Raw genomic sequence first — 25,139 nt, 5'->3', positions numbered from 1 at the left:
TGGAATATTGTGTGTAGATTGATGAGGGAAAAAAACTATTCCATCCATTTTAGAACAAGCCTGTAACGTAACAAAATGTGGAAAAAGTGAAGGGGTCTGAAAACTTTCCAAATACACTTTAGGTCTAACTACAGTATACATGCTTGAGGGTTACTACTACAATACATAATTCAAAACATGAAAACATTACTACATAAAACCATTAAATACAGTTGGAATGTAGTTTCCATCAAACAGAAAAACAACAACATGGATAAATACATTTAGATTGTAAATACTGCACTTTACTTTTGCATTACCCATATATACTGAACAAAAATATAAGCGCAACATGCAACAATTTCAAAGACTTTACTGATATACAGTTCATATGAGGAAATCTTTAAGCCCTAATCTATGGATTTCACATGACTGTGAATACAGATATGCATCTGCTGGTCCCATAGCATAACCTCCACCATAATGTCAACATTGTTCACATCAGCAAACCACTCGCCCACACGACGCCATACACGTAGTCTGTGGTTGTGAGGCTGGTTTGACGTACTGCCATATTATCTAAAACGACGTTGGAGGCGGCTTATGGTAGAGAAATGAACATTCAATCTCTGGCAACAGCTCTGGTGGACATTCCTGCAGTCAGCATGCCAATTGCATGCTTCCTCAAAACTTGAGACATCCGTGGCATTGTGTTGTGTGACAAAACTGTACATTTTAGAGTGGCTTTTTATTGTCCCCAGAACAAGGTGCACCTGTGTAATGGTCATCGGTTTCTTGATATGCCACACTTGTCAGGTGGATAGAATATCTTGGCAATGGAGAAATACTTACTAACAGGGAGGTAAACACATTTGTTCACAAAAAATTTAAGAAATAAGCTTTTTGTGCTTTTTTTCAACCAACACTTTACATGTTGAGTTTATATTTTTGTTCAGTGCAGTTGTTTAAGGTCATTCAAAGGCAGATTGCAGTATCTGCATTTTATGGGTCATAGGTGAAATCAGTGGTTATGATTGATATGAATACAAATGACTACATAATAAGATGATACATCAGTGCATTATCAATGATCTACCTACAATATATTTGTCTGGCTAGCAAAACAACTTTGAAGCTATTTTTCTGTTTCACTTTGTAGGGCAGCATAGGTACGCTATGCTTAATGCGTTGCCTCTGCGCAAATGACGGGGGTAGAAAACGGAAAATGTTCAAGATGATTTTGCCTCAGTAGCCTATTTTTTAAAGAAAAAAAAGACGTTTGAGCAGCAGTGGACAGTTTGGACATATCCTAATTGCATCAAGTCTAGGATACAAGTAAAGGTAGGCCAGCAGTATTAATACTTTGCACAGTTTTGGGGGGATAAAAACAGGTTTTACTCAAACATGCTTTACAACAGCGTTCGCCTCCCACCAGTCCGCCAAAGGCAAAAGGTGTATAATGCTGACTCCGCCTACAGCCCGAGTGCACGCACACGGCCTTTGAGTGTCAAACTTCCGAGTCCTAGAGCTAGGATTCTTTATCAAAAACCTGTCGATGTATTCGCCTGAATTATCCTTAAAACGTTCACTTTTGGAGGTTTCTAGTAACTCTTTGAAAGTTTGTCGGTGTATTTGAGGCCTGGACAAACTGACAATCCAATGTATCGGACATGGCAACAGTTCCTCGCGCTTATGGGTTTATTCGCAGTGCCAGGTGAGTTCGAAGTTACTTCATTAATTTCTGTGTTCAGTCCTATGGCAATTAGTCGCTATTCTGTATGATCAAGTAAATCAAATGAATATTGTTGATAATTTATAGCTTTACATGAACACTTAGGCCTATTATTATTCAGTCAAAACATTGATCAGAGGCTCCAGCAGTCATCTTGCTCACGAATCACATTGACACCACTGTCCAGTTGTGGACTCGAGTCACACATTTGATGACTTGAGACTCCACTTAATAGAACATAAAATTACTTGAGACTTGAAATGATCTTGCCAGGTTTTGTAATGTTTTGTCGCTCATTTTGTGGTACAGAGTCTTGTGGATTATAGCCAATTCAGGGTACTAGGAAGTAACTACCTCCCCTAAGAACAATGTCTAATTTCTGACACAAAGCAACGTTTAGAAAAAGTATATATAGGAAGAAGGTCATGTTAAGGCGAATAAACTATAAAGGGAAACAAATGGCTACAGTTTACACTTTTTTTGCCATTTCATAATATATTGCTTTTAGAAAAGGGGTGTTTTTCTTTTTAAGTACCAGGGTAAATGGCCCTCCCATGGGGTGCCTGGTAGAAGATTATGGCATAGGGTTTCACTCAAATGTGTTAAAATCCATTTAATCAGTTTTATTTAGAAATTCTTTAGTAAGTAATACTTAAAAGCTAAGTCTAGTGGTCTTATTTTAATTATTTAAATAAAATATTGGGGGAAATGGTGTTGCACATGTCGCTATTAATATCCAAACTCTGAGGAGATTTGATGTAAAGTCCTTCTTTAAGTCACCTGTACATACATTTTCTTTGATCTTTTCGTTGTTCCTTTTCCATAATATCCATTATGTATAATTGCACTAAATATTATTTGAATAATACAAGATTTTATATCACAGTAGTCTTTAAAATGACATGCAGGAGCAAAAGGTTTTCAATAGTTGTTTATAATTAATTTAAAAAAATATGAATTGGAATATAATATTGGAATGGAATATAACATTTTAATAACTTAACTCATTAATTCAGTGTAACATTGATGTGGCAACTGTCTTATGCTCTGCTGAGGGTGTGCCCAACATGCCCCCATTCACATCGACGGGGCTGTAGTGGAGAGGGCCGAGAGTTTCAAGTTCCTTGGTGTCCACATCCTCAACAAACTATCATGGTCCAAACACACCAACAAAGTCGTGAAGAGGGCACGACAATGCCTTTTCCACCTCAGGAGACTTGAAAAGATTTGGCATGGGTCCGCAGATACTCAAAAAGTTCTACAGCTGCACCATCGAGATCATCCTGACCGGTTGCATCACCGCCTGGTATGGCAACTGCTCGGCATCCTACTGTGAGGTGCTACAGAGGGTAGTGCGTAGTACATCACTGGGGCCAAGCTTCTTGCAATCCAGGACCTATATACTAACTAGGCGGTGTCGGAGGAAGGCCCCAAAAAATTGTCAGACTCCAGTCACTGAAGTTATTAACTGTTCTCTCTGCTACCGCACGGCAAGACGTATCAGAGTGCCAAGTCTAGGTCCAAATAGCTTCTAACCCCAAGCCATAAGACAGCTGAACAATTAATAAAATGGCCACTGGGACTATTACACTGCTGCAACCCGCTGATTATTATCTATGCATAGTCACTTTACCCATACCTACATACCTTGACTAATCTGTACACCCTTATCGTGATTCAGTACCGGTACCCCCTGTATATAGCCTCACAATTGTTATTTTTTTGTTGCTTTTAATTATTTTTTTTACTTTAGTTTATTTAGTAAATATTTTCTTAACTGCGTTGTTGGTTAATGGCTTGTAAGTAAGAATTTCACAGTAAGGTCTACTACACCTGTTGTATTTGGCACGTGACAAATAAAATGTTGATTTATTGCACAATTCTAATTTGTACATAGGTCACAAATATAGCTATTCCCAGTAAAATTGGAGCACAACTCATTAGCCTACCTCCTGCACTGCTCACACCTAATCCAGTGACTGAAAACAGGGGAGAGATGCCAATTGAAAAGCTCTCTCTTAAAAACATAGTTGGCTATATGACATAAAATGCTGTGTAAAATAAATCACAGAAACAATGAGAAAATATGGAAAAATAAATAAATAATAAAATGTTATAAAGCAGTCCGGTCCGTGTAATCATCTGCCAGAGAGTAGCCCCAATCGGCTTGAGGCCCAAGTAATACGGGTCAGATAACTCACATCGGAATCGGCCTGAGCTCAATCCCCGCATCCTAGCCACAAGTAATACTGCTTAAGGCGGCCCAGACTCGGGCCACATGACGTCGGCCGAGTCTGACTCTCAGCCGGAATCGGCCCAGATCCACTGTGCTAGCTGGGGTGGCAGCCAGGGAAAGTGTTGGGGAAATAATTTGGTGACATCTTGTGGTCTTAATCTGAATTACAGGGGGATAGTTACCTAGTACCTTATACTTGATCTGAAAATGTGGTTGGAGGCTCCATATGGAGGGTGTGACGCAATTGTGAAGCCTTCGGAGGCATGCAGAGTCCAAATCAAGCTCCTTACCGCATTGCCCGTCTCTTTAAATGTATAACACCGTATAGCTCTGCATTGACGGTAGGTGGGGGCGGTAGGTCCTGTATAAACACAAACTCACTTCGTTGACAACTTCCTTCACAACAGCTCTACTCCGTGAAGAGCAAGAAGTATGAATGCCCTGACTTCTGCATAGGCTCTATCACAGTAAATTCTGTAAGGCCACAGCAAATTTCGGATTGACCATGCAGCACCTTTTACTCTACACGCAGCCAGAGACAGTAGCCTCAGCATCGCACTTGGAGAAAAAAAAACCTGCAACAGATTGGCTAGTGAAACGCACACTCCGCACTCTGATTTGACCAGCAAACTGTCAATCAACAAAGGTTGGGTGGTGAGCGAACGGATTGCTGATTTGCTGTACAGCTATAGGATTGGGTGCAGTGCGAACGTCAAATTATGAGGGATGTTGGAGATTCCGGTTGAAATTTGGATGGTGGAAGTGGATGCTGAGTTTGAATCAAGCAGTGTGTTGAGGACAGTTGGTGAAGTCGAGTGTTCTGACAGGACAATAGTAGTAGCGAAAGCTGGAACAAAAAGGAAATTGTCTAAAATTGGAGTGGAGGATACATGTATGAATGATAATAAATCGCTTCTTGTCGGGATGCGTTTGAGTAAGGATTAGAGGTCGACCATTTCATCAGAATGGCCGATTAATCAGGACTGATTTCAAGTTTTCATAACAATCGGAAATCGGTATTTTTGGGCCAGTTAAGAACACATTCTTATTTTCAATGACTGCCTAGGAACTGTGAGTTAACTGCCTTGTTCAGGGGCAGAACGACAGATTTTCACCTTGTCAGCTCAGGGGTTCCAATTTTGCAACCGCACAGTTAACTAGTCCAACGCTCTAACCATTGCACTCCACGAGTAGCCTGCCTGTTACGCGAATGCAGTAGAAGCCAAGTTAAATTGCTAGCTAGCATTAAACTTATCTTATAAAAAACAATCAATCATAATCACTAGTTATAACTACTAATCCAGTTTAGCAGGCGATATTAACCAGGTAAAATGGTCATTTCTCTTGCGTTCACTGCACGCAGAGTCAGGGTATATGCAACAGTTTGGGCTGCCTGGCTCATTGCGAACTAATTTGCCAGAATTTTACTTAATTATGACATACATTGAAGGTTGTGCAATGTAACAAGAATATTTAGACTTAGGGATGCCACAAGTTAGATAAAATACCGAACGGTTCCGTATTTCACTGAAATAATAAACGTTTTGTTTTTGAAATTATAGTTTCCGGATTCGATCCTATTAATGACCAAAGGCTCGTATTTCTGTGTGTTATTATGTTATAATTAAGTCTGATTTGATAGAGCAGTCTGACTGAGCAACAGCAGGCCCGTAATCATTCATTCAAACAGCACTTTCGTGCGTTTTGCCAGCAGTTCTTCGCAAGCACAGCGCTGTTTATGACTTCAAGCCTATCAGCCTAATGGCTGGTGTAACCAATGTGAAATGGCTAGCTAGTTAGCTGGGTGTGCGCTAATATTGTTTCAAACGTCACTCGCTTTTAGATTTGGAGTAGTTATTCCCCTTGCGTTGCAAGGGCCGCGGCTTTTGTGGGGCGATGGGTAACGATGCTTCGAGTGTGGCTGTTGTCGATGTGTTCCTGGTTCGAGCCCAGGTAGGGGCGAGGAGGGGGACGGAAGCTATACTGTTACACTGGCAATACTATAGTGCCTATAAGAACATCCAATAGTCAAAAGGTATATGAAATAGAAATGGTATAGAGAGAAATAGTCCTATAAATACTATATTAACTACAACCTAAAACCTCTTACCTTGGAATATTGAAGTCTCATGTTAAAAGGAACCACCAACTTTCATATGTTCTCATGTTCTGAGCAAGGAACTTAAATGTTAGCTTTTTTACATGGCACATATTTTACATGGCACATATTTTTACATGGCACATATTACTTTCTTCTCCAACACTTTGTTTTTGCATTATTTAAACCAAATTGAACATGTTTCATTATTTATTTGAGGCTAAATTGATTTTATTGACGTTTTATATTAAGTTAAAATAAGTGTTAATTCAGTATTGTTGTAATTGTCATTATTACAAATAAAACAATCGGCGGATTAATCGGTATCTGCTTTTTTGGTCCTCCAATAATCGGTATCGGCGTTGAAAAATCATAGTCGGTCGACCTCTAGTAAGGATGCATGTGAAACCCGTTTCGGGTGTCAAATGGTGACGTATGCGCTGGAAAAAAGTGGCCAGGAGTCTGGAGTCTGTCAGTGGCCAGGAGTGGGCTTATTTTGATTAATTGTATTTCTGAAGAACAGAGGAAGATTGCAGTGGGCCTCAAAAGAATCCGAACAAAATTTGTGTTTTGGACTTCGGAGGAGAGCACCCGTTTAAAGGAGTCTTCACAGGGGTAACGACGGATGTTCAGGTTGAATACCTGAAGAGAATTCGTGGTGTGATTGGTGCCCATCGTCTGACCCACTGGGTGAATGGAGAAAAATAAGAAAGTCATTCGGTCCTGTTGCTTTTTAATAAAGAGCAAATACCTGTGTGATTGCCAATAATCCATAGAGGAAGAATGTCAAATTATAGGTAGAGAGTATTGCCATAATAAATAAATATGCAGCTCAAAACAATGTTGGTGATCAAGAATATTAACTGTTTACTTTGCAAGCTCATCAGCAGTGGGGCAACAAATACTAGCATAGGCCTACTGGTATTTTGGTATGTAACAATTGCTTGAAATTGATGATTTACTTATGAAGCTTTCATTTGGAATTTGTTTAAAATGAGTTATTACTGTGGAAAAGACTCAGCATAGGCGCCGCTCTCCAAACACCAGCCAATGGAGGTTTTTTTTCTCTTGTTGAAATGTTTGCTCTTGCTTTCACATGTTTAAATTCATTGGCCCTGTGTGGTAAATCTATATCTAATACTAAAATAATTGCTAGCGTTTCATTCCATCCTGGTACCGTTTATTACAACATGTAGACATTTCATGTTTGATAGGCCTACAATACATTTTCATTTAGCCAACCATTTTGTTCCCTTTGAGTGGACGCAATGTTTATTGTGCACATGGCCGTTCACAAGATTCACGGGGTAGGAGTTCTGTTTATTTAATTCAATATATGGTTTCCTTTTGTTCATATTTCCTGGGTTATGTCGGAGTTCCGTGCCTCTGTTATCCTCGTTGTGCTTAATAGGAGCACGCGCGCCTATGTGCGCATAGAAATAGGCTACATGGCCTGCACCCTTCGCTTTGGAGTCAGAACATGGAATAGGAGAATGTATTGTTCCATGTATGCATTGTGTTGAACCATCATTAATAATCATGAAGTTTGGTTAAGATTAATGTACCAATGTAACAATGGATATGGAAATTGCCTTTTTGTATGAAATGGCGCTTTCACAATTGGATCACCAAGACCTATAAATAAATCTACTCTGAGCACGTCAACCTGCCTTGCCTTCTGCTGATTTTATGCCCCTACGACTGCTACAAGTTTTACAATTACAAATGCTAATCAAAATGTGTTGTGGACAAAATGACAAAAAGGGCTGTCTTAATACATAGACAAAGATTTGTAGTTGAACAAGTCGCTGCATGTATCGATTTTATTTTTACTTGACTTGAGTCTCGATTTGACTTGCTCATAGAATGCACGACTTGGACTTGACTTGAGTCTTGACCCGTTCTACTTGGGACTCAACTTGAGAACTCCGACCTTGTGACTTGAGACTTGCTTGTGACTCGAATAATAGTGACTTGGTCCCGCCTCTGCCACTGTCAGGCTCAGATGGCTACCGGTCAGGTGACCAGAACCCCAATCTAATTTCCACAATCTTGATAATAAGTAGTCTACTCTTGATTTATACTTTATCATTATAGAATAGCTTGGACATGCAGTATATGTTGACATTTCTGACATGTTTCTCAGATTGATCAGGCCAAAGCTCATAGTGATCATAAGTTATTGTCCTACTGGATAATTGTTAGATGGATATGGAAGGCCAGGTATTGATGTATGAATATGAAAGTCTGTACTGTGAACCTATCTGATGTGTATAATACGCCCTATAGCTCTGTCCGATATCAGGAAGCAGGGGAGTGTCTTTAGTGCTGCAGATTGTATTTATTCTTTGGATCTGACTCTGACTAGCTCTGCCTTGAGGCAACTCAGCCAAGAGTTAGTGGATCACACCCAGTGTTTTATATGAAAGCATCCAGTCTGTAAATGTCTGTTTTGTTTGTGTGGTTATACTTTCAAGGACATGGGAGGACTATCTCTCCTCCCTGTACTCAAAGTACTAATGTGTTGCTGCTCTAGTTTGAATAATACAACACATCTGTCATCACATGAATTCCATCCAATCAGGGAGCGCAGAGAGGGGCCTTTCTGAAGTCTGCCTGGGAAGTGAAGCTCAGCCATCGGGTTGATTGATTTTAGTGCTGTCATGTCTACTCTAGGGTAGTGAATGTAGTTTGTTACAATACAGTGATTCGCCAGGATGGTTCCCTCAGCTCAGATACTTTCTACAGTGTTTTTTACTGATCTTTTGCTTGTCTGCCCATGGACATGACAGGGTGGATAGGATTAAGAGTGACTGACTGTTTTAATCCATAACACAGGGCTATCAGGGCAATGAGGCAGAGCATGAAGGAAAAAGGAATGCACATGGCTGGTATTAATCCCTGTTTGTCTCGAGCCCCTACCCTGCCGAACTCCTGAAGGAGATAAATCTAATCGACACTTCAGAGTGGTGCCAATGGGTACAGATGGAAGATTTCATGTTTGCCAGAACACTTGATGTTTTTTTATTTTTTTTATTACCTTTATCAGAATCCTTTTATACTTCCTGGCTGGTTCAGGCTCTCAAACGTGGACCTCTGGACTGAAGACCTACAATCATTAACCAGCCACCTGCCGGTATCATTAACCAGACAGTGACACACACACACACACACAGACTGCCAAATATAAACACAATGGAATGCTGAGTAGAGGTCTTCATGGGTCCAAAAGTTGGACCTGTCCGTGGGTTTCCCACCTGACCCTATTTCTATAAAAAACAAATTAAACGGAGGTCTGTTGCGAGTGGACCCGAGGATAGTCAGACCCGTTCCGAAAAGGCACGTGGGGAAAAAAAGACCCAAACAAACCAGTGCTGGTTTGGGACTGAGTGAGTAGAGAGAGAGAAAGACACCTCTGACTGGGCGCTGTCAGTGCCATAAATAAACGAGCGATAGGCCTATTGGCCAAATGATCCACAGTTACGTGCCCTTAAATTCTGCCTGAAACCAATTACAAAAATAATATTGGTTGTGTTTTGATGTGTAGCATATTAAAAACATCACCGTTCAGCTGTCGGCGATCAGGCCTTTATGGTAGAGTGGCCAGATGGAATCCACTCCTCAGTAAAAGCCACATGACAGCCCGTTTTGGAGTTTTCAAAAAGGCACCTTAAGACTCTCGGCCCATGAGAAACAAGATTCTCTGGTCTGATGAAACCAAGATTGAACTCTTTGACCTGAATGCCAAGCGTCACATCTGGAGGAAACCTGGCACCATCCCTACGGTGAAGCATGGGGTGGCAGCATCGTGCTGTAGGGATGTTTTTAAGTGGCAGGGACTGGGAGAATCTAGCAAAGTACAGTGAGATCCTTGATGAAAACCTGCTCCAGAGTGCTTAGGACCTTAGACTGGGGTGAAGGTTCACCTTTCAATAGGACAATGACCCAAAGCACACAGCCAAGGCAACGCAGGAGTGGCTTCGGGACAAGTCTCTGAATGTCCTTGAGAGACCTGAGAATAGTTGTGCATCGACGCTCTCCATCCAACCTGACAGAGCTTGAGAGGATCTGCAGAGAAGAATGGGAGAAACACCCCAAATACAGGTGTGCCAAGCTTGTAGTGTCATACCCAAGAAGACTGTTTTAATTAGTTATCCGCATCCAGTGCAGGCGGGAGGGATTGTTAATTGCCCACCTCAACAACAGCCCTTTCACATTACACTCCATGCAGTTTGGCTTCAGAGTGAAACACTCCACAGAAACGGCCAACTGCTTTCTTCTGGAAAATGTGACGTCCAAGATGGACAAAGGGGGCATTGTTGGGGCTGTGTTTCTGGACCTAAGGAAGGCATTTGATACTGTTAACCATGAGATTCTCATCACAAAATTGTCCAAGTTCAACTTTTCCCCTGATGCCTTGAGATGGATGAAATCATACCTTGAAGGCAGAACTCAGTGTGTCAGAGTGAGCAATGAGCTGTCGCCCACTCTTAGCTATGATGTGGGCGTGTAAGTTTTTTGCATCTCACTCCCTCTTTGGTTTTACATTTTTATGGTTTGAGTGCTAGTAGCCCTATATTGCGCCAAACACAACATTACAGTTGGAACCTAATTTGGCCAAAGAAAATGGCTCAAAACAAAGTAAAAGTGCAATATGTGCCATGTAAAAAAAGCTAACCTTTAAGTTCCTTGCTCAGAACATGAGAACATATGAAAGCTGGTGATTCCTTTTAACACGAGTCTTCAATATTCCCAGTTTAGAAGTTTTAGGTTGTAGTTATTATAGAAATTTATAGGACTATTTCTCTCTATACCATTTGTATTTCATATACCTTTGACTATTGGATGTTCTTATAGGCACTATAGTATTGCCAGCCTAATCTCGGGAGTTGATAGGCTTGAAGTCATAAATAGCGCTGTGCTTCAAGCATTGCGAAGAGCTGCTGGCAAATGCAAGAAAGTGCTGTTTGAATGAATGATTACGAGCCTGCTGCTGCCTACCACCGCTCAGTCAGACTGCTCTATCAAATATCAAATCAAAGACTTAATTATAATCTAATAAACACACAGAAATACTAGCCTTGTCATTAATATGGTCAAATCCGGAAACTATCATTTTGAAAACAAAACGTTTATTCTTTCAGTGAAATACGGAACCGTTCCATATTTTATCGAACGGGTGGCATCCACAAGTCTCTAAATATTGGTGTTACATTGCACAACCTTCAATGTTATGTCATAATTCTGTAAAATTCTGGCAAATGAATTACGGTTTTGGAAGAAATGGTCTTCACACAGTTCGCAACGAGCCAAGCTGCCCAAACTGCTGCATATACCCTGACTCTGCTTCACAGAACGCAAGAGAAGTGACACAATTTCTCTAGTTAATATTGCCTGCTAACATGAATTTCTTTGAACTAAATATGCAGGTTTCAAAATATATACTTGTGTATTGATTTTAAGAAAGGCATTGATGTTCATGGTTAGGTACACCATCACCCGTTTGGCGAAGTAGGCTGTGATTCAATGATAAGTTAACAGGCACCACATTGATTATTTGCAACGCAGGACAAGCTAGTTAAACTAGTACTATCATCAACCATGTGTAGTTAACTAGTGATTATGTTAAGATTGTTTTTTTTATAAGACAAGTTTAATGCTAGCTAGCAACTTACCTTGTCTACTTGCTGCACTCACGTAACAGGTGGTCAGCCTGCCATGCAGTCTCCTCGTAGAGTGCAATGTAATCGGCCATAATCAGCATCTAAAAATGCAGATTACCGATTTGTTATGAAAACTTGAAATGGGCCTAATTAATCGGCCATGCCGACCTCTAATAATAATCATTATAATGAATACGAAAGTAAGTGAAATTGCTTCTAACCTTAATAGTGCTCGCAGTCCATTTGGCCATGCCAACGGTCTTCTCATCTTAATCCACTACAATATCAAAACTGTAAAACTAATAAGGACTCAATAATCCATGACTTCAGGGAGTGTTATAAAGTCCAAAAGTTATGAGTGGAGTTATAAAGTTGGCTGTCAGAAGGAAATGTTTTTATTAAATTTTTACAATGTCAATTACCTTTTAATCCGCCTGTATGCATTTCAAGACCTGGCATATGAGGGTGAAGTGAGATACCCGATGGGTTGGACAATACTTATCTCGTCAATCATCTTAAAAACAACATATATACTTAACTGGAAATCAACCAATCCTCCATCATTCACACAATGGAAAAGTAAAATGCTTTATCTAAAAATTGAAAGTGTGTGGGCTACGGAGAGAAACAACAAAATGGTACAGTTTGAGGCCATGTGGCTTACAGCGATGCGGAAGCTGGAGATGTGGGGTGCTAGTGGGTCTGGGCAAGTGTGATGTAGTTGATATTTGTATGATGTCATGTGTACAGTCGTGGCCAAAAGTTTTGAGAATGACACAAATATGAATTTTCACAAAGTCTGCTGCCTCCGTATGTATGATGGCAATTTGCATATACTCCAGAATGTTATGAAGAGTGATCAGATGAATTGCAAAGTCCCTCTTTGCCATGCAAATGAACTGAATCCCCCACAAACATTTCCACTGCATTTCAGCCCTGCCGCAAAAGGACCAGCTGTCAGTGATTCCATCATGTCAGTGATTCTCTCGTTAACACAGGTGTGAGTGTTGACGAGGACAAGGCTGGAGATCACTCTGTCATGGTGATTGAGTTTGAATAACAGACTGGAAGCTTCAAAAGGAGGGTGGTGCTAGGAATCATTGTTCTTCCTCTGTCATCCATGGTTACCTGCAAGGAAACAGGTGCCGTCATCATTGCTTTGCACAAAAAGGGCTTCACAGGCAAGGATATTGCTGCCAGTAAGATTGCACGTAAATCAACCATTTATCGGATCATTAACCTCTAGCGTCGAGCAATCCCGTATCCGGGAGCGTAATCATAGCCTCAAGCTCATTACCATAACGCAACGTTTCCTATTCATGAAAATCGCAAATGAAATGAAATAAATATATTCAAACACAAGCTTAGCCTTTTGTTAACAACACTGTCATCTCAGATTTTCAAAATATGCGTTACAGCCAACGCTAGACAATCATTTGTGTAAGTTTAGCATGGCATAGTGCTGGCAGCAGGCAACATTTTCACAAAAATAAGAAAAGCAACCAAATTAAATAATTTACCTTTGAAGAACTTCGGATGTTTTCAATGAGGAGACTCAGTTAGATGATGGGAAATTACGTAAAATATATCACTAGCCACTTTAAACAATGCTACCTAATATAATGTTTACATACCCTACATTATTCATCTCATATGTATACGTATATACTGTACTCTATATCATCTACTGCATCCTTATGTAATACATGTATCACTAGCCACTTTAACTATGCCACTTTGTTTACATACTCATCTCATATGTATATACTGCACTCAATACCATCTACTGTATCTTGCCTATGCTGCTCTGTACCATCACTCATTCATATATCTTTATGTACATATTCTTTATCCCCTTACACTTGTGTCTATAAGGTAGTAGTTTTGGAATTGTTAGCTAGATTACTTGTTGGTTATTACTGCATTGTCGGAACTAGAAGCACAAGCATTTCGCTACACTCGCACTAACATCTGCTAACCATGTGTATGTGACAAATAAAATTTGATTTGATTTGATGTTCATTTTTTCCAAAAATATTATTTGTGTAGGAGAAATCGTTCTGTTTTGTTCATCACTTTTGGCTAAGAAAAAAAAAAATTCATTCACTACAACGCCAAACTTTTTTCCAAATTAACTCCATAATATCGACAGAAACATGGCAAACGTTGTTTAGAATCATCCTCAAGGTGTTTTTCACATATCTATTCGATGATAAATCCTTCGTGGCAGTTGGGGTTCTCCTCAGTAGCAAACGGAAAAGTACTGCAGCTGGAGATTACGCAATAATTGCAACGGAGGACACCAAGCGACCACCTGGTAAATGTAGTCTCTTAGGGTCAATCTTCCAATGATATGCCTACAAATACGTCACAATGCTGCAGACACCTTGGGGAAAACGTGGAAAAGGTAAGCTGACTCCTAGCTCCTCCACAGCCATATAAGGAGTCATTGCCATGAGGCGGTTTCAAAAAATGTGGCACTTCCTGATTGTATTTTTATCTGGGTTTTTTCTGTAACATCAGTTCTGTGGCACTCACAGACAATATCTTTGCAGTTTTGGAAACGTCAGTGTTTTCTTTCCAAAGCTGTCAATTACATGCATAGTCGAGCATCTTTTCGTGACAAAATATCTTGTTTAAAACGGGAACGTTTTTCATCCAAAAATTAAAAGAGCGCCCCCTATATCGAAGAAGTTAAGAACTTCATGGAGAGTGGTTCAATTGTTGTGAAGAAGGCTTCAGGGCGCCCAAGAAAGTCCAGCAAACGCCAGGACCGTCTCCTAAGATTGATTCAGCTGTGGGATCGGGGCACCACCAGCACAGAGCTTGCTCAGGAATGGCAGCAGGCAGGTGTGAGTGCATCTGCACGCACAGTGAGGCAAAGACTTTTGGAGGATGGCCTGGTGTCAAGAAGGGCAGCAAAGAAGCCACTTCTCTCCAGAAAAAAACATCAGGGACAGACTGATATTCTGCAAAAGGTACAGGGATTGAACTGCTGAGGACTGGGGTAAAGTAATTTTCTCTGATAAATCCCCTTTCTGATTGTTTGGGGCATCCGGAAAAAAGCTTGTCCGGAGAAGACAAGGTGAGCGCTACCATCAGTCCTGTGTCATGCCAACAGTAAAGCATCCTGAGACCATTCATGTGTGGGGTTGCTTCTCAGCCAAGGGAGTGGGCTCACTCACAATTTTGCCTAAGAACACAGCCATGAATAAAGAATGGTACCAACACGTCCTCCGAGAGTCACTTCTCTCAACCATCCAGGAACAGTTTGGTGACGAACAATGCCTTTTCCAGCATGATGGAGCACCTTGCCATAAGGCGAAAGTGATAACTAAGTGGCTCTGGGAACAAAACATCGATATTTTGGGTCCATGGCCAGGAAACTCCCCAGACCTTAATCCCATTGAGAACTTGTAGTCAATCCTCAAGAGGCGGGTGGACAAACAAAACCCCACAAATTTGGACAAACTCCAAGCATTGATTATGCAAGAATGGGCTGCCATCAGTCAGGATGTGGCCCAGAAGTTAGTTGACAGCATGCCAGGGCGTATTGCAGCGGTCTTGAAAAAGAAGGGTCAACACTGCAAATATTGACTCTTTGCATCAACTTCATGTAATTGTCAGTAAAACCTTTGACACTTATGAAATGCTTGTAAATATACTTCAGTATTCCATAGTAACATCTGACAAAAATATCTAAAGACACTGAAGCAGCAAGCCTTGTGAAAATTAATATTTGTGTCATTCTCAAAACTTTTGGCCACGACTATATGTTTTGTATTGTTTATAAAATATCAAATTAAGTATAACATTTTTAAAAAACCAATACAAATAAAACTTGTCTCTGGGTTTTCTTTTCACTATACTCTTTCTCCTCTTACTTTTCTTTTAATTCAATGAAAAATGCTGCCATATTCTCAATCAACAGTAGCCACGGCTCCTTTCACTCGTTCTCTCTCCCTCCTCGGCAGCAGGCACATGTGAGGTGAGCAGCCGGAACCAGTTTCAGCTGGACATAAGCTATACATTTTATTGAGTTGCAAATGGCTGACAATAACAAGCTTGCGCAGTTCTCATCACCTCACACACATTCCATTAACTGAGGATGAGTCCAATCGGGTCCAGTAGGCAATTTTAATTGCAAATTAAGATCCATGGAAATTATATTTGACCCGACCCAGATCAGAGACAGAAGTCTGAATTTAGGACCCGGACCCAACCCGGGCCGAATCTCCGAATTTCGGGTCTGTGAAGACCTCGTGCTGAGTGAATCAATGGAGGGCCAAACCACCTGCTTTCTAATTTGATATATTTTTTAATAGTTTATATGTTCATTCAGTTTGTGTTTGACTCGGGTGTGATTTATAACTCTAGCTCAGATCATTATGGTGATTGGTTCACACTGGACCGCACAAAGTACTGTAGGCGAGATAACACGCTTGAAGGGTTTGACTGAGTACAGGTTGAAGCGTTTGAGGGAGGGTACACATATTACTGAGCTACGCTACAGCTCCAGGGATTTGAAAAGTGTAGTCAACGAACAACTTCACTTTTTGGAAGTCGAGGCTGTGTTTACTGAAGAGAGCGGACCAAGTTTAGAATGAAGATGTGTAAACAGACATGGTTGTTGCGGAAACCACTATCAACCTTCTCATGGTCAAAATAGCGAAATCAATTTTTCTGTGTTTAATAGTGTGCTCTAAATGTTCTATGAGGACTTTGATAAGGTGCTTGCTCATGCTACTCTCAGGGTTATTGTGTATATAATGTAGTGTTAACACAGTAAGCTGTGCTTACGTGTCTCATTGGGTCCACTCTGTGTGTCAGGTGTGCTGCGAGTCGTTGGGATGGAGATTTTCACATCCAAGGAGGTGGAGGCGTTGAACGGGACAGAAGTGAGATTGAAGTGCACCTTTAAGTCCAAACACCCAGTGTCCCACTCCTCTGTGGCTGTCTCCTGGAACTTCCGTCCCCTGAACCAGGGAGCTGAGGAGTCGGTAGGTGTCCTTTCCACACTGGAAGCAGAACTAACAGTTGTCAAACAAGGAAGGTGTCTGAATTAGGAGGGAGACTGGATTAGCCTCGTAAACCAGCTTGACTACTGGATAGACATGGAGGCTTTTTTTTAGCAGAGTATTACCTAAAACATCAACATTTTAGAGCAGTGCATAATTGTGTGTGTGTGTGTCAGGTGTTTTACTACCAGGAGATGGCATACCCCCCTACAGAGGGGCGGTTTAAGGGCCATGCAGTGTGGTCAGGGGACATCCTGAGACAGGACGCCTCCATCAGTCTGCATGAAGTCCCCTTCACCTTCAACGGGACCTACACCTGCCAGGTCCGCAACCTGCCCGACGTCCACGGCATCAATGGAGAGGTCACCCTCAGGGTTGTCCACAAAGGTCAGTCAGTCAGTCAGTCACTCACTCACACTGGTGTGTTGCATAGAAACCTTAGCATGGACTAATGTATTGTTTTGTGTGTGTGTGTGTGTGCTGGCTGTGCTGCTCCTTCCAGTCTCCATCTCTGATATAGGCATCCTGGCTGCAGCCATCGGGGGATCCATCGCCATCGTCCTGGTGCTGCTGGGTCTCTTCATGGTGTTCAAGTACCGCAACCGCCATGCCAACACAGACATGGAGCTGCAGGGGAGGAAACTGCAGGAAACCAGAGAGCTGCAGGAGAGAGAGCTACAGGCCAGGGTTCTACAGGAGAGAGAGTTGCAGGCCAACATCCTACAGGAGAAAAAGCTGAAGGCCAGTGAGAAGGAGCGTAAGGACCCTACAGTGTGGTGATGGGTCAGGGGTCAGGGGCGTGTCTCCCTCTCTACCTCTGCTGACTGGTGTGGGGAGGCGTTCTGTCAGGACGGACTGGTCTCTGACTGGAGGGGCTGGCCAGTCCAGGACCACTATTTTGGATGGACTGATGCATTTTTTTGGTCGGTGTCCTTCTTTCTTCTACCCTCCACTCATCCCTCCCTCAATATGAGTATTAGGGATCTCTGTACATTCCACTAGTTTTAATGTCAGGTACTGTTTTATGAACTTAATGTTTTTTACAGACAACTATGTGATTGGGTTGACTGTGCCATCCCAGGATATACAGTATTTTCTTTTCAAATGTAAAACCCCCCCAAAAAAACATCACTTATCAGAATGCTAACAAAATGCAAAAAGTACTAAGGAATCCCCATAGCGGATGCTAGGTAAATGCTAACGAACGCTTGCGAACATTTTACTATTAACAAACCAGCTCCTAAAGTTGTATCTCGAAATGCAGCATGCACAAAATATATATTAGACAGCAGGGATCTTATTTCAGGACGGGATCGTGTCTGCTGCTGTTACCAAGAAGCTTGATCTTGCAAGCTAAGGGTAGCCACTTAGCTGGCATTAGTAAAGTAGCAGGACCCAGCTGGAAATAATTTATTTGGTACATCTTAGATAGTTAACTTAGTAGTTATAAGATGCATAGCTGGCAAACAGCTGTAACTTGATCACTTCACTTAAGTTGTGCTGTAGGGGTGACTCACCTCATGAAGCTCCCATTTTGCTCATCGTCTATCTTTGTAAACAAACACACTTGACTTGCTCAAACAGCTGTTTTGGGAACTAGTACTGGTAAGCTTCATAATGGTTAACACTTTCTGCTTTATCTATTACCTAGTGCACAAGTTGAATGCAGGTTTTTATTTAAAAAGTACTAATATTCAAATTTATAAAAACAAAAAACATTATTGACAGTATTGTAAAATCATACTGATGTTGTTTCGAAATACCCCGGGATACGGTATATACGGCGTACCGCCAAATCCTACTATGTGATTGTATTTTGACTATGTAGTATGATGACTACTCTTATTAGATATGGCTGAAATGACACCAGCAGCAGTCTCTTGATGTGGTGGCATCTGTTTCATTACATTTGGTTTGGTAGCCATTTTGTTCTAAATTCATTTACAGAATTATTTTAACACTTGAATAATCAACATTATAACTGAGCTAATGGCCCAAACATTCATTTGGGAATAATGTAAATATATTTGGCAGCAGATTTGTGAGTGTGTTCTATGGTTATGATTAAGGTCCCGTTGTGAATTTTGTCAGTGAAACCCTTTTAAATTTTTAAAAACCTGTTCTATCTGGGGTAGGCTACAGTAAGGGCTAGTGCTGGTGAAAGCCCTGTATCTAGGGGTGGCTAAGGGCTAAGCTCAAGGTAAATAGGGCTGGTGGAAGCTTTCCTGGGCCAGGAGCTTTCAGTGAAAGCACTCCTGCTTCCTGCAACAATGACAGCATAAATGACTGCCTATTACTGCTGGACATAAAACTGTCAATCACCTTTGAATGCAGAAGAAGAACCCCACAATTCCAAGAAGCCTGTTTTCCATGTGTTATGTAGTTTTTGTGATCTGATGTGCCCAACGTGTCCATTGAAGGAAGCCGTTCCATCTGTCTCTTTCTGGGTCCATGCTGAGGATCATGGGTGTTGTGGTCTCAAAGGTTTCCCCCTTCTTTCTTACTCTGCCTATGGAAATCTGGTACATCAATGCAGGGCCCTCGCTGCTGTCCAAATCCATACACTATCGCGCGCGCGCGCGCGCGTGTGTGTGTGTGTGTGTGTGTGTGTGTGTGTGTGTGTGTGTGTGTGTGTGTGTGTGTGTGTGTGTGTGTGTGTGTGTGTGTGTGTGTGTGTGTGTGTGTGTGTGTGTGTGTGTGTGTGTGTGTGTAGAGGATGACTAAGCCAGGTACAGATAGGGCTGGAAAAGCCTCGAGCAAAGAGGGTGGAATGTTAGCAGTAAAGCTTTAATTGGCCACAATTAGACCAAATATCAATATTGGCAGGTTCAATGAGTGTATAGTACTCAATCCTTTTATTTTCATCATAATGACGTAGCTATTGATTTTGGTGGTTAAATTGATTATGCGTCTTCACCTACTGATGAGACTGGAAGAGCTATGTGATCTGAATGACACTGGAGGTCAAGGCTGTATTATGTTTGAATCTTCCTCATCTGATGCACATAGACATGGATTGTGACTGTGATGGCCATGTTGTATCCCACTGTGCTGAGAGAGAGAGAACGAACACTCCTAACAGTGTTTGAGAGATGGTCATATGGTCCTACCCGGTGGATCCTGCCGCTCATTCCTACAGTACACAAGTATGGCTTTCAGTTTAGGAGAAACATGAAGATGTCACTGGCCCAAACATGAAGACATCATCAGTCCATTCTAGCCGGAGACGAGGTGCTGGTTCAGGTCTCCTGCCTTTTGGCTCTACAGTTATCTGATGTCTGTCCTATCTGATCAAATCCTGCCTCCAGCCAGCCCCATAACACCCTATGGTGTTGACTGGAAACTGCGTTCTCCTGATCAAATCAAATGTTATTTTTCACATGTTTAGTAAACAACAGGTGTAGACTAACAGTGAAATGCTTACTTATGGGTCCTTCCCAACAATGCATAGAGAAAAATAATAGAAATAGAAAGGCCAGTTGGACATGCTGCCAAATTTTCTAAAATGACGTTGGCGGCGGCTTATAGTAAGGAAATTAACATTAAATTCTCTGGCAACAGCTCTGGTGGACATTCCTGCAGTCAGCATGCCAATTGCACACTCCCTCAAAACATGAGATATCTTTCGACACAACTGTTTCATAGAGTGTTAGATGTCGAGTATCTCCCCAGATTGCTTAGTGACCATTCTCCTCTGGTATTATCAATCTCCATTCCTACCAAGGTAAATGGAGCATATAGATGGAGACTAAATTCTACACTCCTAAAGCAACCTGAATTTTGTGCATTCATCAAAGAGCAGATCAATATTTTTACTTTGACAAACAAACCCTCTGCTCCTGACAGCTTCATTCTTTGGGACACATTGAAGGCCTATCTGAGGGGACAGATTATTTCCTATACTAAAGGGCTGAAGAAAAAACACGGTGCGGAACTGAGTGCCCTTGAATCTGAAATCTCAGAGCTAGAGAAAACCTACCAAAGAGGCCCGACTAAAGATCTATACAGGCTTTTGGTAAATAAAAAACTTAAATATAATATTCTGAACACATATCAAGCTGAGAGGGCCATCACTAAATCAAAACAGCGTTATTATGAGCTTGGAGAGAAAGCTCACAAAGTATTGGCATGGCAACTGAAAGCAGAGGAAAGTAAGAGGACAATTAATGCCATAGAAACTCTTACTAATGAGATATCTTTCGACCCTACTGAAATTAATAATACTTTTAAGAAATACTATGAAGACCTCTACACTTCCCAATCAAGCGATGATCTATCAGAGATTGACTCCTTTCTCTCCTCTCTCAACCTCCCATGCTTGTCAGGGGAAGACAGCGAGCGCCTGAGTGAACACTTCTCAGTTCCTGAATTGTTGGAGGCCATTAAATCCTTACCTTCTAATAAATCTCCTGGGGAGGATGGCTTCCCTCCAGAGTTCTATAAAGAATTTAAGGAGCTGTTGGTCCCCTACCTTATGGAGGTACTTAAAAAAGCCAGAGAAGACAACTGCTTTCCAGAGTCCTTCACTCAAGCAGTGATTACTGTAATCCACAAGAAAGGGAAAAACCCGCTAAAGTGTGCCTCCTATAGACCAATCTCTCTCCTTAACACAGATTGTAAACTGGTCACCAAGATGCTATCTAAGAGACTGGAGTCATGTCTTCCCCTGTTGGTCAACCCAGATCAGACTGGCTTCATAATTAATAGATTGTCCTCCAATAATCTCAGAAGGTTCTTTGATATAATTCACCTTGCTAACAAAAACAAAATACCTAGTGTCGCAGTCTCCCTCGACGCTGAAAAGGCCTTTGATAGGGTTGAATGGCCATACCTCTTTCGCGTCTTGGAAAAGTTCGGTTTAGGTACCGTGTTTGTAAATTTGATAAAATCACTCTACAAATCTCCTAAAGCTAGGATTGCTACCAATGGGATTACTTCCTCTTCTTTCCCTCTTTATGGGGGAACAGACAAGGTTGCCCAATTAGCCCCCACCTCTTTGCCCTCGCCATCGAACCGTTGGCTGAGGCTATTAGAACGTGCCCTGACATACATGGCTTTGGGGTGGGCCCCCATACCCATAAATTATCACTCTTTGCGGACGACCTTATCTTATTTCTAACAAACCCAGAACACTCCCTCTCTCACTTGCAGATCCTACTACAGTGTTATAGTTCTTTCTCTGGATATAAGGTCAATTTTGATAAAAGCGAAATCTTACCGTTGTCTGTCTTTGACCATCAAGCACAAGTTTCCTTTTAGATGGTCGCCTATGGGCTTCACATATTTGGGCATAATGGTGGATGGTAATCTGAACAACCTCTATAAACTCAATCTGGCCAGTTTGTTGCAAAAGGTGGAGGTTGACCTTTGTAAATGGATGGACTTACCTCTCACTCTACTGGGTAGAATCAATGTAATTAAAATGAATGTCCTGCCCAGGTTTCTATATCTGTTTCAATCTCTCCCTATCCCTGTTCCCGCAGCATTTTTTCCATCTCTCGACAAGCTGACCAGACGGTGTATCTGGCACGGCAAAACCCCTAGGGTTGGCCTGGATAAACTGACCCTTGATTACAGTCAAGGGGGCTTAAACCTCCCCAATTTTAGAATGTACTACTGGGCTGCACAGTCTAGGTTTGACAATGGGGCGGCAGGGTAGCCTAGTGGTTAGAGCGTTGGACTAGTAACCGAAAGGTTGCAAGTTTGAATCCCCGAGCTGACAAGGTACAAATCTGTCGTTCTGCCCCTGAATTTGTTCTTAACTGACTTGCCTAGTAAAATAAAGGTAAAAAAATAATAAATGGTCCCTCTCCCTCATGGTTGAACATTGAAAAGCTTGAGGTAAATGATGACACTGGGGTAGATTTGTTTTACAAATGGGACAGAAAATCTATAAAAACCATCACAGACAACCAGACTTTAATCATACATTCTGTCCTGGCATGGTGCAAACTGCATGAGCTGTTCGGACGAGGGGGATTCCTTTCCCCTAAAACCCCTTTATGGAACAATAGATTGATCCCTATGTTTTTCCAGAATAGTAACTTTAGACCATGGTCTGATAAGGGGATCACTCTTCTGGAACATTGTTACGGGGAGGGAGTTCTTATGTCTTTTGATCAGCTGAAACAGAAATACCACTTGCCTAACAGGGACTTCTTTAGCTACCTACAACTACGAAACTTTATTAGGGTGACTCTCAAGGGACAATGGAACCTACCTAAGATGTCACCTATTGAACAACTCTGCCACGCAGACCAACCACTGTTCAAGACCATTTCCCGTGTTTACAATGTTCTTATGTCAGGACTAACACTGCCTGGGCTAGATAAACCCTGACTTAGATGGGAGAAAGATCTGGGTATTGATCTTGATGAGGATCTATGGAGTGACCTATGCAGGGATGGTGTTACATCCACATTGAACTCCAGATACAGACTGATCCAGTTTAATTTCCTCCATCAGCTCTATATCACCCCATCTAGACTGCACAAGTTCAACCCAGATATCTCCTCCCTATGTTTTAGATGTGGCTCAGATGAAGGAACATTCCTCCATTCCACTTGGCAGTGTTCAAAACTACATGGTTTCTGGCAGGGGGTATGCGATACCATATCCTCAATTCACGGGGTTGCATTCCCTTTAGACCCGGAGGTCTGTCTACTGGGTAACTTTACTAACACCAATCTTAGGCAAAGCCATACTATAAAGCTAACAGAAATATTGCTAGCGATTGCCAAGAAATGTATTGCCTTGAAATGGAAATTGGATTCCTCCCTGCCAGTTGCAATGTGGCTATCGGAAGTTAATAGTTGTATCCCTTTGGAGAAAATCACTTACTGCTTGAGGAATAAGTTAAAGATATTTTACAGAATTTGGCAACCTTTTATTGACTATATGGAGAATCTCCCCCCACATCTCATTGATTGAATCTATATATAATCCTCACATAATGTTTCACACGTAACGTATAATATGTAGCCTACGGCAGGTGATCCAATGTCTCGTTATTTTTTTCTTTTCTTTTTTTTCTTATTGTATGTTTGTTTATATAATTATAATTATTTTTTATTTTTGTTACGCTCGTCTGTTACTGTCACTTTGTCCTATCGTTGTCTAATATCTTTTCACTTTTGTTTTGAATGTTCTTAATTGGAAAATGCAAAAAAACAATTAAAAAGAAACAACAAAAAAACATGAGATATCTGTAGCATTGTGTTGTGTGACAACTTCACAATTTTATAGTGGCCCTTTATTGTCCCCCAGCACAAGGTGCACCTGTGTAATAATCATGCTGTTTAATCAGCTTCTTGATATGCAACACCTGTCAGGTGGATAGATTATCTTGGCAATGGAGAAATGCTCACAAACAGGAATGTGAACAAATTTGCGCACACAATTTGGGAGAAATAAGCCTTTTGTGTGTATGGAAAAGTTTGGTATTTTATTTCAGCTCATGAAAAATAGGACCAACACTTCACATGTGCTTTATATTTTTGTTCAGTGTATATATACATTGTAAATCAGACTTGCCTGTAAGACTATGAAGTACAATTAAGCACAGGCTTAACTGAATGACAACAGAGACAGAATACCATATGGAATTTTATGGAATAGTTTGGGGTAGGCCTCGTCTCTGAGAAGTGCACCTCAGAGCCAGATGCTGATGACTGGTTGCCTCCCCCACTGGGAGAAAGGGAATCTGTTTACGGGCCTTCAGTTGGTGGAGGTGGAAGGTCGTTGGAAGATTGTTGCTACAAAACAAGTGGGAGACTCAAGGTTTGAGTTGACATATACCCCCCTAGATTTATGCCCATTGGTTGAAAGAAAGGAAAGTGTTTATTGCATGAGTGAGCCCATAGGTTAATCAGCAAGAGTGGTGAAGTTGCCTTAGCGTGCCATGCTTATAGGCTGAAGTTAATAGGTGTGTGACAGTCAGCACATTTGCTAAAAATAAAGGTGTGATGATATGTGAATGAGAACATGACACTATCAATAAATACCTGCTATGCTGATTAGGGTAACATTATAAACATTACGATAGATACCTTCAATACTTAAGGGGTAATACTATAAATGCTACCAAATAACTACCTGCTATGCTAATGAGGTTACATTATGAAAACTACCCTATAAATACCGGCTAAGCTGATGAGGTAACTTTAAGGACACTCCCTTATAAATACCTGCTATGCTGATGAGATAGGAAGCAATGTGAATTATTATTTTTACTAGTGACAAGCCATTCAGACCAGCCTTCTTCATTGAACTTTCATAACCTACATTTGTTTTAACAAGATAGATACAGTATAGAGATAGGGGCATTAAAGGGAGAGATGACAGTGATACAAAGGGAGTATGAGCCATGGTTTATCCTATCACTTCAGAACATTGGCTGCCTATCATTCCCCCA

General features: G+C 41.3%; 1 protein-coding gene across 2 annotated transcripts; it reads left to right on the top strand.

The window, feature by feature from the left end:
* The first annotated feature begins 1,170 nt into the window (after positions 1 to 1,170).
* LOC115105674 (myelin protein zero-like protein 2) lies at positions 1,171 to 23,926 on the top strand. 2 transcript variants are annotated; one of them, XM_029627960.2, is made up of 4 exons: positions 1,171 to 1,320; positions 16,539 to 16,708; positions 16,903 to 17,113; positions 17,229 to 23,926. In XM_029627960.2, the coding sequence occupies exons 2-4, from the start codon at positions 16,559 to 16,561 to the stop codon at positions 17,504 to 17,506; spliced, it is 639 nt and encodes a 212-aa protein (XP_029483820.1). In that variant the 5' UTR covers positions 1,171 to 1,320; positions 16,539 to 16,558; the 3' UTR covers positions 17,507 to 23,926. The 2 variants fall into 2 exon arrangements, with proteins under 2 accessions (XP_029483820.1, XP_029483819.1); XM_029627959.2 differs by lacking the exon at positions 1,171 to 1,320 and adding an exon at positions 1,458 to 1,693.
* The last annotated feature ends 1,213 nt before the right edge of the window (positions 23,927 to 25,139 follow it).

The sequence above is a fragment of the Oncorhynchus nerka genome, linkage group LG22, assembly GCF_034236695.1.
Source record: "Oncorhynchus nerka isolate Pitt River linkage group LG22, Oner_Uvic_2.0, whole genome shotgun sequence".
Classification (NCBI taxonomy): domain Eukaryota; kingdom Metazoa; phylum Chordata; class Actinopteri; order Salmoniformes; family Salmonidae; genus Oncorhynchus; species Oncorhynchus nerka.
This window is presented reverse-complemented; position numbering and strand designations above follow the sequence as displayed.